Source organism: Quercus suber, unplaced genomic scaffold, assembly GCF_002906115.3.
Source record: "Quercus suber isolate HL8 unplaced genomic scaffold, Cork oak 2.0 scaffold_142, whole genome shotgun sequence".
Classification (NCBI taxonomy): domain Eukaryota; kingdom Viridiplantae; phylum Streptophyta; class Magnoliopsida; order Fagales; family Fagaceae; genus Quercus; species Quercus suber.
The window spans coordinates 86,060-102,437 of record NW_027069603.1 but is presented as its reverse complement, the minus strand read 5'-3'; the positions used below and the strand labels follow the sequence as shown (position 1 = coordinate 102,437).

Here is a 16,378-nt window from a genome sequence, read left to right as displayed (position 1 = left end):
TTTATTTTCCCATAAAAACTTTCTTTAAATAAATTGTTAATCATTGCATTAATGGTATCCGTTAGCATTTCCCTACAAATTATACTAAATAGAGCTTATAAATTGATGTGTCATTAATTACAAAAAAAAAAAAAAAATTCAAACATTCATTTATTAGGTAATTGAAAGCCCACCAACTATACTTATTGTCACGTTAGTTTGTACTTTATAGAGTAAAATTTGTAATAATTTTAATATTGTCTTGTTATCTCACTCTCTTATAAAATGGATAGGAATTGTATGTCATAACATTAAAGTTCGAAATTTCAAATTTAGATTGAAGTCATTTTCCAACTTTAAGGGGGTCTTTAGAACTCTTCAAAATTGTATTCCATATCATATGTGTAGGGATAAGGGCCCAAAAATCGTATATTGGGCCTTGGGCCTTGGCCAAGGACGTTGATGGTCCGAGGACGGATAAACAGTAAGGGGGGTGTTAAGCTCAGAACCCTGTGATTAAGATACAAATAGAAAGGCTGGGAAGGTGGTTCGAGGAGCCAGTATATCATCGAATGAACAGAGCACAGATTAAAGGTATATCATGACGATCAGAGTGACCTTACAGGAAGTTCTACTGATAAGGATGTGTATTATAAACGTACAAGAGGGGAGGAGGCTCAGAGGTATCTAAGAAAAAACTGTTGCCACTACATTAAATGCTCTGTAGCTAACTTTCTTGCTGCATTTATGTAGAGAAGACCCCTGAACCGTGATGCCTAGCTTATCCCAACTCACAAAAGGCCAGAGGGGATGTCCGATTGGACAAACACTTGAGTAATAACCTGGATGATCAACAAATGGATGGCTAAGATTGATCAAGGGGGGATATATAATGTAAGGAACTGCTAAGGAAAGAGAAATCGGAAAATCAAGAAAGAAATACTGTAGCAATCTAGAACTAAACTTGTAACCATATCTAAGAGTATTATATAAGAACCAGTCTCCTCGGACTTTGCTAAGGACATTTTTCTTAAGCTTAAACTTGTTTATTTTCATTTTGTTATCATCAAACCTACCTAACTTGTTGTTTGGTTAACTAAAATCTAGTTTTCTAACCCATTTTCTATAAATTTATTGTTTTGGATTTTTTGGGCCTAAGTTCATTAATACTTTGGGCTAGGAATTCAAATCTGGTCCTTACAATATAATTGTACAATAGAACATAATTAAAATCACTTGGAAAGGAGAATCATTGGTGTCCGGTGAATTAGTAAAATCATAAGATCCTATAATTCAACACTAATTCTGATATTTTAGTTAACAATAACATTAATGTAATTTAATGTTGAAGGGTATACACGTGTGAATAAAATCAGTGCCACCTTGATACAATTTGAGCCTTGAGGTGATAAAAATAACACTATTATTAGAGGTGGAAATTCATGTTCGCATGTTGGGTTGAGCTATGAGTATTATGCTATATGGATAAACAATTAATACGATCCCGACCCATTTAGTAAACAAGTCAGGATTTCTCAACCTTAACGCAATCTGTTTATTAAACTGGTAACCTGACATGACACATTTAACCTGTTTAATTAGTAGATCATATTAGGGTCAACACAAATGACCTGTTTAATAATAGGTTTGATTAATAGGTCATAACTGACCCAAATAGTCTGTTTAATTAATAAGTAACACTTAACCCGAATAACCTGTTATCAATTCCTATATATCTAAAATTATAATACAACCATAAATCAAGTAATAAACATTCAAATAATAACAAAAGCAAATAATTATTTCCTTCCTTCAAAATAGAATTACTAGTCCAAAAGGTTCCAACCTCCATACTATCAAATTCAATAATATGTCAAAGTTCCATAATAATTATAAAAAAAATAATTAAAAAAAAAACCAAAATTATTACATAGCATCCAAGTGCCATATCAAAAACTAAAAGACATCTCCAAGCCTAATACTCTACTTTGAAAGTGCTATAAGCTTGTTCTGATACTAATAAATATAAGCCAATGATTTATTTTTCTACTAATAAACAATCACATTCCATCTATAAGCCAATGATTTACTGGTAATGAACTTGTAGTGTCTAAAAAGTCTACCAAACAATAACATCTATAGACTATTATATTCCAAATATGCATGAATATGTTTTATATAATATTGATCAACCATACCATCATGCATCATTCAACTCAATTTATTCCATTTAAATTCTCTAAAATATGGTGCATGGGATGACTAGGGATTTGAGGGGAAGAGAGAGCAGGGGGTTGAGAGACATGGAATGATTAGGATTTTGATTTTAAATAATGTAGAATCTGTAGATGAAAGAGGAGCGACTGGAGTTTAGAGGAGAAGAAAAAGAGTCAGAGAGTAATGTTGTGAAATTTTAAAGTACTTGCAAGTGTATGAACCGTACCGAAGTATAGTTTGACAAGAACGAAGTTGAACCCTCAAGGACTTGTATGAATGTAGGAAAATTAATTAAATCTTAACCAAATAAATCCTAATCTAGCTTAATAAAGATTGGTTGTTTTTAAATTAAATAAAGCTAAACAAATAATTAAAAACAAAACAAAGATGTGATATAAAGCAATAAAGAGATGTAACAATCTAGAAAAAAAATTAAGGTTTTGGAATCCGCATTGCTAATTCATATCAGCGTATATTTATGATCATTAATTTTTCTCAACCTCTGCGTGATAATCTAGAAATCAATCTTGTTATCATGGAAAATAACTTATGTTTAAAAATCTAAAGCATGCTCCTTCACTTCCTAGGTATAAAAACAAATAATCAATTGTATTCGTAACCAAACATATCGCAAAAGATATTCAATTTTAAAATCAAACAATTATCAAACCAAGCATTCAATTAATTAAGATAAATCCAAAATCATGAGAAAAACATGATTGAACTCATATTAAGAACCTTATCTCGGTTAATTGTAATGAAGCAAAAACAATTTAAATCATTAAAGAACAACTATTGTGGGAAAAATCAAATCACATAAATAATAATAATAATAATCTTTAACAAGGTTTCATCCTTAACCTTAATTGAAATAAAACACACAAAATATATATTAAACATTAAACTAGACAATTAAATTGCTAACTAAAATGAAAGAGAAAAGTTACAATGCTAGCATAGAGAAAGGGTGAAGAAAAAGCCACATGCGGCATTGCCCTTTTGCTCCTACATTTCAACCTTCGCCATCCCCTGTTTCAACTCTCTTCTCGCCTGGGTCTTAGCTTCCTTCTCTGGCCGCCCCTCTGTTTCTATTTCCTACTATTTATACTTACATTCACCTATGTGGCTGAGACCTAAAAGCTTCTTATAAAACCAACGTGGCCCAAGTACTCCTAGGTAGACAAATCAAGAGGCCCATGCAAATTTCCAAAGCCCACCTTGTTGGACTTGCCAGCTTGTGCTTGTTAAGTCATTCTTGGACTACTTTTATGATGGAGGACACGATTTACTATTTAATTATTGTAATTTATTATTTTTGGTTTTTTTATGTAAAAAAAGTTATTTTAGGTTTAGGTGATTTATTTCCTTGTTTTTAGGTGCTTTTTAGCTCAAATTTGGTTCTTGTTATGGTTAGGTATCAATTGGGAGTTATTTTAGAATATATTTTCTTGTTTGTCAAGTTTTATGGAGCCCTTAAATAGACTCCTAAGTTTGTACACATTTTTTAACAATTATTCAATCAATAAAATTCAAACTTTTGTTTTTATATTTTCTGGTGGATTCTAGACCCTTTCTCATTGTGGATTCAAGGAACCCTCATGGATTATAGGTTATTCTCAGAAGCAAACGTGTTTTGTTTTTTTGTTTTCTAAAGGTAGACGTGTTCTGCTTCTTAACGTTTCTGCATTTCGTATCAGTTAGTATTAGAGCCTTGACTTATCCTAGTTTGATAGCTAACGTATGAGACGGTAGCAATTTCGGTGACAGAAAACTTAGCAAGTATTACGTGATGTACAGCTAACACTCACAAATATCTTTACTAGGATGCTATCATTGGATCATGTAAACAATAGGGATAACTGTCGCGAAGACATAACTCACGGGCAACCTATTGGTAAGTAAATTTCATATAGACCTTATGTTGAGGTCCAAAATGTTATAAGTGTTGAAATCCAAAATTAATGGGCCCTCAAGGATAGGAAATGCCCAATCCATGAGCTAAGGTCCATTTAAAATGGGTAAAGAAAGCCCAAGCTCATGAACAGGTAAGCCTTGGGCCTTAGAGAAGGAAGAAAAGGGAGAGGAAGTTTGGCTCAGCCTCTATAAGAAGAATTCCCAAGGAGCCCAAAAAGAGACTAGACCAGGATACCTAGGAGTTGTCAGAACCAAGGGGGGGATCCTCGGGAAGTGCAGGAAAGAATCAGCTGGGACTTGGACAGCTCAAGGAAGCATGCTTATGGACACAAGGAACGAAGAAAGACATGTCCCATCAGCCGCCTGCAACTCAGAAGAAAAGGCTTTGGAAACAGATAATGATTTAAGAATCGGCACTTGATGAAGGGAAGCTTGGTACCTTGGGAAGAGCAGTAAGGTGAACCATGAAAAAAGGTGGTTGGGGATCTTTCAACTTGAAGGGAGGAATCTTCCTATTTAGAGAAAAAAGACAAAGGTTGAGGTAGCCAAAAAGGGTTTTGAAAAAGCCTCTCTAGAAGTCTTGGAAAAATAGATTAAAAGTCAGGCCTAGGACCCCCCAAAAGAGGAAGGTTAGCTGGGGACTTTTGGGAGGGAAGCCTCAAAAGAAGAATGTAGTAAGAAAATGAGGAAAGAACCAGTTAGCAATGTTGCTAACACAGCACTGGTTCTGGTACTTAGGGCAGCAAATGGAGAGAACCAATGGCATACCAAAAATCCTAGGAATGTACTATAAAAAGGGGATCAAGCCCTTAGGAAAATTCATTTCAGCAACAATTAATCAAGGCAAAAAGAAGCATTAGAGAGAGTCACTAAACCTCAGAAAATAGAGAAAAGAGAAAAAACACTGTGAAGGATCCTATGATAAGTACTTGAGGATACACTTGGATTTAAGGGTATTCAAACTTCACAAGTCTTGGAAGCCTACAAAGAGTTATCTAAGTCTATGATTTTTGAATTTATTTGAACCTTATGGCATATCCCAGTGGGAAATAGGGTCCAATGTAATAAAAACTCAATATAATGAAATATCATTTATTTTTTTGAGGATCCTTGACGTTCTTATTTGCATCTTTTAAATGATTATTTATTGTTCCTTAGCCACTTGTTTTACGATATATATATATATATATATATATATATATATGTTTGCACATATGAATGTGTATGTGTTGTAGGGCCTATTTTTTGTGCACAAATTAGTTTGTAATCAGCCCATTATTGCTGCGGTGAACCAATTCCAGTCCACCAACAAACAAATATAAAACTCTTTAGGGGTCAGGATCCTTGTCACTACTTGGGCCTGGGTACTGCCCAATAGAGGAACCCACACCTTATAAGAGAATTGCAAGTTTTAATTGTTATTTTTTAAAAGGAGATTTTCTTGATTGGTTACTTGATCTTGAGGATTTATTTGACTATAAAAATATTTTTTATGAGAGAAAAGTTGGACTTGCTTTGTATAAACTTAGTAAGTATGCCTTACGTTGGTGGGAACGATTACAATCTGATAGAATCCGACAAGGTAAAGACAAAATTCGTTCATGGCCAAGGATGAAAAAGATGCTTGCTATCAAATTTTATTCTTTGGATTGTGAAGAAATCTTGTCATATAAAACAAGATTATTATTGGCCAAGAAGTTCACACTTGAATTATTTTAAAGACTCATATATTTCACCACTAAGAGAAGAATTACATGTTGAAGAAAATACTTTTCTTGAAGAATATGTAGAAGTTGAAGAAGAAAATATTGAGATTTTTGAGGAAATTAATGAAGACCTTGTTATAGAAGAAGAATTTGAAATCAAGATTGTGGAAGAGATTAATGAAGACCCTATTATAGAGAAAGATCTTGAGGTTGAGATAGTAGAGACCATTAAAGAAGAAATTATAGAGGAAGTTGTTAACGATCTCGATGAAGTCAAGTTAGATGATTGCAACGTTCAAGCTCCTATTATTTTGGTGGTAGACAATGAAATAAAGTTTATTGATTTTATTAGGGTTGATAGATTTGATTCAATTGACAACTCTTATTTGGTAAATCTCTACAATTACATGAAGACAAATGAAAAAGAAATTCAAGTTGATTTGTTTATTCCATGGATGAGTTGCAAGTATGGAAAGAAGATCAAGGGGCTCAAGCATTCAAAGTATTTGTTTATTTGGAACGAAATATTGCAAATTTCAAAGGTGGACTAGAGGATGAGTTTGTTTCAAGTGAACGGGTCTGATGTAGGACACGATTTACTATTTAATTATTGTAATTTATTATTTTTGATATTTTTATTTTAAAAAACGTTATTTTAGGTTTAGGTGATTTATTTCCTTGTTTTTAGGTGCTTTTAATGCTTTTTAGGTCAAATTTGGTTCTTGTTATGGTTAGGTATCAATTAAGAGTTATTTTAGGATATATTCTATTGTCTGTCAAGTTTTATGGAGCCCTTAAATAGACTCCTAAGTATGTACCAATTATTAAATTAATAAAATTTAGACTTTTATCTTTCTCTTTTATGGTAGATTCTAGACTCTCTCTCCTTGTGGATTTAAGGAACCGTCATGGATTCGAGGTTATTTTAGAAGCAAACGTGTTTTGTTTCTTGTTAGGTAGACGTGTTCTACTTCTTGACGCTTCCGCATCTCACATTATTTTATCCTTTTATTTTATTTTTGCTTGCTTCACTTCACGCCTGGGCTGAATCTCTCAAATTGGCCCATTATGTAGCATGTCCACGTAAATAGCCTTTAATATCTATAGGACAAAGATGACTTATAATCAATCACAAAATAGCATAAAAGTAAGGCTTAATATATAAGAGTACTTTATTATCTATATTTCATGCACATCAAGTAAAGATTGATAATAAAAATGAAGAGACAAAGTCACAATCTCATAGAGAGTAAGAGAGGCATAAGGTCTAGTTGTGAGGGAGGAGAACAAAGTGAATAATAGCTATTGTGGGGATAAAAGAACTGAGTAGGAGTATTGAGCCATGGGCCATGCCTGAGGATGCAGAGGAGCTTGATGATGATCAAATAGTAAGATAAGTTTGTGGGTTAATTGGCCGAGGACAAGGACAAATAACAACGAATACATGGAGTCTCCCGAGGAGCCACACGTCCTCAGGGAGCATTGTTGAAGGTTGGCACCCGATCGCCTAGAGAATACTGTAAGAGGCAACCATACTTTTGAGGACAAGCTTTAGAGAAAAGAGTCAATAGTAAACTAAGAAATATTTGAGAAGAAGGATGTTGCCACCACATTAAATGTCTTGCACCTAATCAACTGGCCGCATTTATGTGGAAATGACACCTGAACAGTGATATTTTATCTTATAGCTACATACAAAGTTCATAGGAGGGTTCTGATGAGATAAGCATCTAGGAGATCATCTACATAATCAACAAGTGGAGGTTGGGGCCTAGGATTGAAAAGAATAAGACCATATAAGGGGATGGCTTCCATGAAAAAGGACACATGTAATCTAAAAAGGAAAGGAGAAAAAGGATAGAACAACTTGTACTTAGATAAACTTGAGTGAATATAAGAACACTTCATCCTTAAACTTGACCGAGGAGTGTTATTTCCTTCAAATTGTGTTTTCTTATCTTTCGGGCACGAATCCAATTTATTGTGGCCCATACTTAATTTATTGAGTCTTTACCTGTAAAATCAACTCTCTAACAAATATATTGTTTTGGGCTTGTTGGGCCATCATTCATTTCTAGTGGGCTGAGGGTCAAATTCTAGTCCTTACAGCTATGCTTATATACCTAGGTTTATATGGGTAAAATGGAGAAATTACCTTTATATATAAGCTAATTGGGTCAAACATGTTTACATGTAGAACATGAACATGATCCGTTTAGTAAATGGCCCAGCCATGTTAACTTGAATATGACTGAACCAATTTAGCCTCAACTTATGACTTATTTATAAACAGGTTTGTTGTGTTAGGTCGTGTCGGATTTTGTCACCCCTAACTATTATCCTATATTTGGAAGGCAATATTACATCTATTTTATGTTTAATTCCACGTAAATATGTGAGTTTGAAATATTTATTTGAAATATACTCATTTAGTGTATTTTTCTCTTTTATGAGATAAAAACTAATCAACTAATCATGTAGACATGCAACTAAGAGAATCTAAGGTCAAGATCAATTGGAGCATGAATTTTTAATTATTAAATAAGTAACAAAATGTGTAAAAATAAAAAGGCAAGAAATTTTTTTTTTTTTGGTTTAAACCAAAATTTGAAAAATCCTGATTCTAAAACATCTTGTGTTGTCTTAGTATTTTTGCCATAAATATATGCAACTAAGAGAATCTAAGGGTCAAGATCAATTGGGGCATGGGTTTTTAATTATTTAATAAGTAAAAAATGCGTGAAAATAAAAAGGTAAGAAAAAAATTTGTTTAAACCAAAATTTGAAAAATCCTGATACAAAAACATTTTGTGCTGTCTTAGTATTTCAACCATAACTTTTTGTACAGATATTCAATTTACTTGATTCTTGTGGCCACGGAAAGAAGACTCAAAGATCTACAACATTTCAATTCCCCATAAATTTGGGAAAAAAAATATGTTGGAGGTCAAATGTGGGCTAGAAGCTAATCATGTAGACATGCAATTAAGAGAATCTAAGGTCGAGATTAATTGGGGCATGGATTTTTAATTATTTAATAAGTAAAAAACGTGTGAAAATAATAAGACAAGAAAAAAAATTCATTAAAGCCAAAATTTGAAAAATCCTAATACAGAATCATCCTGTGCTGTCTTAGTATTTTTGCCATAACTTTTTGTACAGATATCGGCCACAGAAAGAAGACTCAAAGATTTACAATTTTTTAGTTCACCATAAATTTGGGAAAAAAAATTTTTGGAGGTCAAATGTGGGTTGGAAGTTGAAAATAGAATGTTTTTTTTTTTGAAATTTATGGTGTGTTTGGATGACCTGATTTGGGCATTTGGATTTAGATTTGGGTGATTAAGGGGGTGTTTGGTTTAGGAATTTTCATCACTCAATTCTCACTTATTATTAGTCAATTCTCAAATTTCGTGGGCTCCACCTTAAAGGTGCTTGTTCGGTTCAAAAAAAATTTTTTTAATTTTTTTTTAATCTCAAATCTCATGACTCATTACTCAAAAAAGTGAGTTAGAGTCATGGAAACTGAAATCAACTTTTAGGAGTTTTCAAAAACTGAAAATTGAGTTATGCGATATGGGGTATGAGATATGAGTTATGGGTGATGAGTTATGAGTAATGGGTTAACCAAACAGGCCCTAAAATCCAAATATCTTGTTTGGCAAGTTTGAAAAATGTCAAGGATTTGAATTTGAAAAATCCACCAAGAATTTTAAATCGTTAAAATGAGTTAAAAATAATCCAAGTTCATATGATAAAATATTAGGTGGATCTTTGAATCCCTATTATTTTTCTTCATCAATTTCTCTTAAATTTATTATGCTACTTTCAATTTTAGTTTTAATATTATCTTGCTCCATCTTTATGTGGAAAAATAAACAAACAACTATTTTTATTTTTTGCTTAATAATAGAGCTTTTTACATTAGTGTCAATCATTTTATGAGGATCAACCTCAAACTCACCGAGATATTATTACTTGCGAATAATACATACTTGGCCACCATTTTTTTTCCCAATCAAACTAATTATTAGCTAAATTTGTGGGTCATTTTTTCTAAGAAGGGCATAAGTAATGGCCTAAGTCGCATTTTCTAAGAGCTAGAATTGAGAGGAAGTCCCACATTTAGGGTAAAAAATAGAACTTAAGATATTAATATAAAATAATTTGAACAGAATTCATAAGTTTAAACTTTTGGGTTAAATGATGTTTTTGTATGTTATATTAAAGCATTAGTTAAGCTTTCCCAATGTGTTATCTCTCAAATAAGTGGTACTAGAGCTAATGATGCTCTAATGTAAGGTGGCAAGATTGTCAACAAAGTCTTAGCAAGGACTGATGCGTGTACTTGGAGTAGTATAGTATTGATAATGGTGCAAAAGCAAAGGATAACAACCTAAGAGCATTCGCATCAAGAGTTTTAAAATTTTTAACATTTTGCATCTAAAAAACCAACTTTATAGTAACTGTAGGGACTGGATTTGAGCACTCCTTCTGCTGGACGAGTGGACTCAAATCTAACTAGCCCAATACAATGAATTTGTAGAGAATAAGTTTAAGAGCTAGACCTTAGTGCATGGACAACGGTTAATATGATATTCACCACCACCAAACATAGACGAACTAAGATTATCTGAGAAAGTTTGTCCTCGGTTCAATCCGAGGAGCTTTGTAGTAACTATTGAATGAGAGTCGTTACATAAAATCCTCCTCGCTTTTGATCTGTTTTTCCCTTTTATATAGTCCTCCTCCAACGATCTCTTTCTTCCACTTGTTAACCATCCATGCCCCCTTCTAACTACTCGTCCCATCAGCCACCTTACCAAACTCCTGTGAGTTGTAGCAATCAAGGCAGCACTGTTCAGGGGTCATGTCTCCATTAATGCGGTTAGAACGTTAGTTGTGCGCATTTAATGTGAATGTGACAATTCCTCATTGAATTGCTCCTCCACCATGCTTCCATGGGTGGCTCATCATACTTGTCTTTTTCCTGGGGTGCTTAGAGAGGCTACCTTTGATGGCCCGTTGCTTCCTCCTCCCATGGTCTTGGTTGGCCGAGGGCAAGATTGTCCTCGGCAAGGTTCCTGAGTGATTTGGACTTTCTAACTCCGTCCTCAGACGTTTCTTCCTCCTCGACATGGGCCTTAGGCTTAATGTGAAGTGGGCTGGGATCGTCGGATTCTTAGGCCCCACAGTAACATTTAACATATCACTTTACAATACACTTAACATCAAAATTTCTATTTTTTTAACTACCTCATTTAAATATTCTTTCTTTATTATTTTTTATTCATTTTTTATAATTTTTTTTATTCTTCCTCTCTGTCTCTCTCTTCTCAACCCAACAATCTTGCTAGCCGCCACCACCAGTATAACAAAACCCAACAGCCACCACACCCAACAACTAACAGCCACCTCACCCAACACCCAACAGCCACCACATTACCATTAGCCACCGTGCCCAAAACTTAAACACTACCAACAACCACCACAAACCCACCACTCATAAACCCACCATACAAACCCGACCACAAACCACCATAGCACAACCATAGCCACTATCACTGGCACTCACAACCTCTACAAATCGGGACCCCTACCACCTAAAACCAAATCACAAACTCACTAAACCCATACCAAAACCACCAATACAACCCACAACCACCACAAATCACAAACCTACATTAGAAATCACAAACGCAAAATAAAAAAGAACATACTTTTTTTTGATATTTTTTACCTAAAATCAAATCACAAAACCCACCTAAACCCAACCACACCCATCGAAACCCAGTCATACTTGCCGAACCACTGCAACCCACCCACCTCGATCAACAGTAGAGACCCACGAACCACAAAATCGACCTCATCTGCTTCATCGATTGTGCCAAACCACTGCCCACACCAGTTGCCAGAGTCAAATCATAGCTTAGTGAGAAAGAGGGAGATGAAGAGAGGCTGGAGTCTGATCATAGCTCAGTGAGAAAGAAGGAGACAAAGAGGCAGAGAGAAACAGAGAAAAGAGAGAGAGAGAGAGAGAGAGAGAGAGAGAGAGAGAGAGAGAAACATAGCACGTGTTAGTTGTTATTAATAGCATTTTTAGCATTATAACATTTTTGATGTGAATACTCTAACGCGAGGCTTTTATAGATGATCATGAGGAGTTGGCATGTGGTCTTTGTGATGGTATACAAGGGCTCATGGATGATGCCTGGGGGTTAACATGTGGTTCCATGTTATGTTCATACTGTTTGATTATTGCATAATGGTTTAAAGCTCAAATATCACTATCTCTTTGTATAAAATAAATGGGCATCAAATAAATTGTTCACGAAGGAAAAATGCATAAAGATATCCACTCATGTAAAACGATCAAATTCTAAAAGTTGAGGGGGGGGGGGGGGGGTGGGGGGTTGTGTGGAAGCTAGATCTTACGTGTTCGTTCACTATTGGACATATTGATTAGTCGGCATTAAACAAACTTCGATTATAGATTTCCCATTAAAAAAAAAAAAGAAGAAGAAAACTAGATCCTTCCACAGTTCCACTAGACAACCCAACCATTATTATATCATCAATGCAAATTATTAAAGTTTTAAAAAAATTATTTGGATGATAACTTTGAAGCCAAACGGCCCAAACCACATTTTATTCTAGCATTATCCTTAATCCATAGATTAATGAGGTTGATGAAATAGTCAAATAGTCCACACACACACACACACGTATCATTATAATTCATGGACAATTAGAGAATAACACTTCCCAATTCCTGACAAAGGTAGAATTTACACTTTTTCTCTTAACATGATTAGTCAAGACTCAAGAAGTGTGATGGGAATTGGGAAATTTAAAATCTGTAACCATTATTCATCGAAATAAAAATCCGTGATCACTTAATTATGATTGAACAGTGAATTTAGTTCTAGAATTTTTGTTTTAAAAAAATTATTAGAGCATGAAATAATTTTTAAATACATTTGTTATTAGTACGTCACAAATCTTTAGATTTCTGCTTCATTTAATTTGACAAAAAATATTTTCTAAGAATCACTTGTTTTTTAATATATTTTACTAAAAATTGATTTCTTTTTAATATATGGCAATGACACTGAAAATGAGTTAGAGATTATATTTTATTGTTTGGTTAACTTGGAATATCTTTAATATTATTAATAATTCCAAATAATTATATGAATCATGAGTCAAAACCTTTGTTCACACTGAAAATATTACATAAAACAATGAAAACAAATTTTATTTTCAAAGACAGATTTACTAGTTGATATTAAAAAAAAAAAATATATTACGTCATCTATATAGCCAGGGAAAAAATAGTTAGATTTGGTTTTAAAGATGTTTGTGGGAAAGTATAATTCACTTCCCATGTCACTAAAAACCAAATCAAGACATTGATTTCAAGAGAAAATTATGAGATTGATTAACAATTAGAGATTGACTGTTAGAGAAAATTGTATAGGAAAAAAATGAGCCCTTTAGGTTTTTGACCCATGAATACAAGTGACAAGATTTAATTGCGTAACTCTCATGTCTTGTCTCTTTCCTTTTCTCTATTACTCTATCAAATTTTTTTACAATGTTTTATTAAAAAAAAAAAGGAAAAATATTTTCATCTAAAACTTATTGTTTTCTTTTTATTAAGGTTGTATTTGGATAGCTTATTTTTTGCCAACTTAAGTGTCTGTTTGGCATGATTAATTTTGTCAGTTTATTTTACTATTTAGCTTATTTTTGCTACTATTTATGGGTCCTATTGTACTTTTTAATACTATTAATGACTTCTACTGTACTAATTTAACTAACTTTTACCTTTGTCTACAGCACTTTCAACAAAATGTTTTCAGTTTCAGCAAAATAAGCAGATCCCAAACAGACTTTCAGCTACAAGTTTCAATTGACCAGTATTTTCCACCATACCAAACACTAGAAAATGCAGAAAACGTTTTTGGAGCATCTTTTCCCCGTACCAAACAAAACAAAATATAAACTTGAATGAAGAATTCGTTGGAAAATTAAATTGGATTAAGAGGAAAATGACATCATACCTCTTTGTTAATGTAAAGGAGATCACTTTGTAATATTCTACAAGAACATGCTTATCTCCCTACTATTTTTAAATAGTTGTCTGTTCATTAATTACTAGTAAAGTTGGTTGTCTTATGCTCATAATGTCTATAATTTATCAAGAAAAGGCGGTTGTTAGGCACCTAAACCCAATCAGACGGTGACTTAGCATTCATCCGGGTCCCATGGTCGGTGCCGGCCATGGCTCTCCCTTCCTAACCTATGTGTAGCACTTGCTGTATATAAACAATGCAATAGGAATGTGACATGACCAAGTTGTAGCAACTAGCAAAGCCACTCTATTCTCTAAGTAGTCTTTGAGCAAAAATAATGGTGAAGCTAGCTTTTGGCAGTTTTGGTGACTCTTTCAGCATTCAGTCTCTCAAGTCTTATCTATCAGAGTTTATAGCCACTCTTCTTTTCGTGTTTGCAGGAGTTGGATCCGCCATTGCTTATAGTAAGTGTGTTAATAACCATGAAATCATTGTAATGAAAATGATATACATAGAATGGTGTAAATGGAAATTTTACTTAGTGTCAAAACATATGTAACAAAAAGTATTTTATTCATACGGGAAAGGTACTTAGAAGGGCAATATATGATTAATTGATTAAGTTTATACCTAGAAATTTGGTTTTGTATGAGAATGATTTTATGGGTATCTTTGATTTGTATAGGTAAGCTCACATCGGATGCAGCCTTGGACCCCCCGGGACTTGTAGCTGTGGCCGTGGCCCATGCCTTTGCACTTTTTGTAGGGGTGTCCATTGCAGCCAATATCTCCGGTGGCCATTTGAACCCAGCTGTCACGTTTGGATTGGCCGTTGGAGGCAACATCTCCATCCTTACTGGCATTTTCTATTGGATCGCTCAATGCGTTGGCTCCATTGTTGCTTGCCTCCTACTCAAATTCGTCACAAATGGAGAGGTATATTTCTTGGGGAATAAAAGAGAGAAAAAAAAAAAAAAAACAATTCATTTCCCAAAAATTGGTCCAAAAATTAATCAAATTAGTTGGACTTCTATTAACATATATATTTTTCAATGTACTAGCTTTATTTATTTATTTTTATTATAGAATATTTATAAGGGAACTCTTAGTAGTAGTGAAGCCAGAATTTTTTCTTAAGAGGGTCAATAAGTGAAACTGAAAATATGTTTTTCATTTTAAAGAAAATTTACAAAAGAGAATAGGTGATTTTTTAGAACCCGAGGGGGCCTTGGTCCCCGGCTACCTCCCCTCCCTCCTCCAACGATTCCAAACTCATCGAACTCGAGAGTAAGCGGGAAGTATCTTCCTTTTTCTTCTTCTCACATCTTCCTCTATCGAAACATAAATGAAAAGTTGGGCAATACCACTTGAGCTATGAGGCTCAGGGATATATTAGCTTAACAAATGTCTAATATAACTGGCTATATGTTAAACTTCCAAATTATCTTAAACAAAGCCTGTGATCCTGAATCTGGCAGAGCGTACCAACACATGGAGTTGCATCAGGAATGAATGCAATTGAAGGAGTGGTCATGGAGATCATCATAACCTTTGCACTAGTCTACACTGTCTATGCCACAGCTGCTGACCCCAAAAAGGGCTCAATTGGTATAATAGCACCCATTGCAATTGGATTCATTGTTGGTGCAAACATCCTAGCTGCTGGTCCATTTAGTGGTGGGTCGATGAACCCGGCTCGTTCATTTGGCCCAGCTGTTGTTAGCGGAAACTTTTCAGAAAATTGGATCTACTGGGTTGGCCCACTAATTGGGGGAGGGTTGGCTGGGCTTGTATACGGTGACATTTTTATTGGGTCCTATGCCCCAGTCCCAGTCTCTCAAGACTATGCCTAAACAGAGTTCTTTGTGCTTTGGGTCTTCCTGTGATTTGGGTTGTTTCTTTTGGGATTGTGATTTGTCAATGGCCAGCCTAAAAAGAGGTTGTACGTGTAAATAAAATTGTAAGTAAGGAATCAAAAGTTGGCCTTTTGTTTTTGCTTTGTTTTAATATTCCTCTTTTGTCATTTACAAGCAAAGTTGTTAAAATCAAGATTCTATATAAGATTGGTGAAGGGGCTTTCATAAGATTGAATTAAGATCCTAATTTTTATTTTAAATATTACAAAAACTAGTAATGATTATGTTTGTTAAATAATTTTTAGAATTATCCACAGAAAAAATTTTAAATTCAATATATTAAATTTTTATTACTTTATATGAATATGTCCCTATTAACTAATTAAGAGATATACTTTTTTTTTTTTTAATCTTTAAGAAAAATTTATTAGAAAATTCATTAATTCGGAACAAAAAGCCAAACTACCAATACATAAGCAAAGGAAAATATTTTTAAGTTACAACTTGCAACACTATAATAAGTAAAATAGCTCATGCTTCAAGTTTTCAAACTAAATTTATAAGAAGAATTGGACAAAAAATAGTTTAAAATAGAATTTGTAAGAAAAAAGAATACCAAACAATCATT

The 16,378-nt window shown here is 33.8% G+C and overlaps 1 protein-coding gene across 1 annotated transcript; it reads left to right on the top strand.

Annotated features, from left to right (window-relative positions):
* Positions 1 to 14,148: 14,148 nt before the first annotated feature.
* Positions 14,149 to 15,901, top strand: LOC112028030 (probable aquaporin TIP-type). Its single transcript, XM_024060672.2, has 3 exons — positions 14,149 to 14,358; positions 14,580 to 14,830; positions 15,373 to 15,901. The coding sequence occupies exons 1-3, from the start codon at positions 14,232 to 14,234 to the stop codon at positions 15,745 to 15,747; spliced, it is 753 nt and encodes a 250-aa protein (XP_023916440.1). The 5' UTR covers positions 14,149 to 14,231; the 3' UTR covers positions 15,748 to 15,901.
* The last annotated feature ends 477 nt before the right edge of the window (positions 15,902 to 16,378 follow it).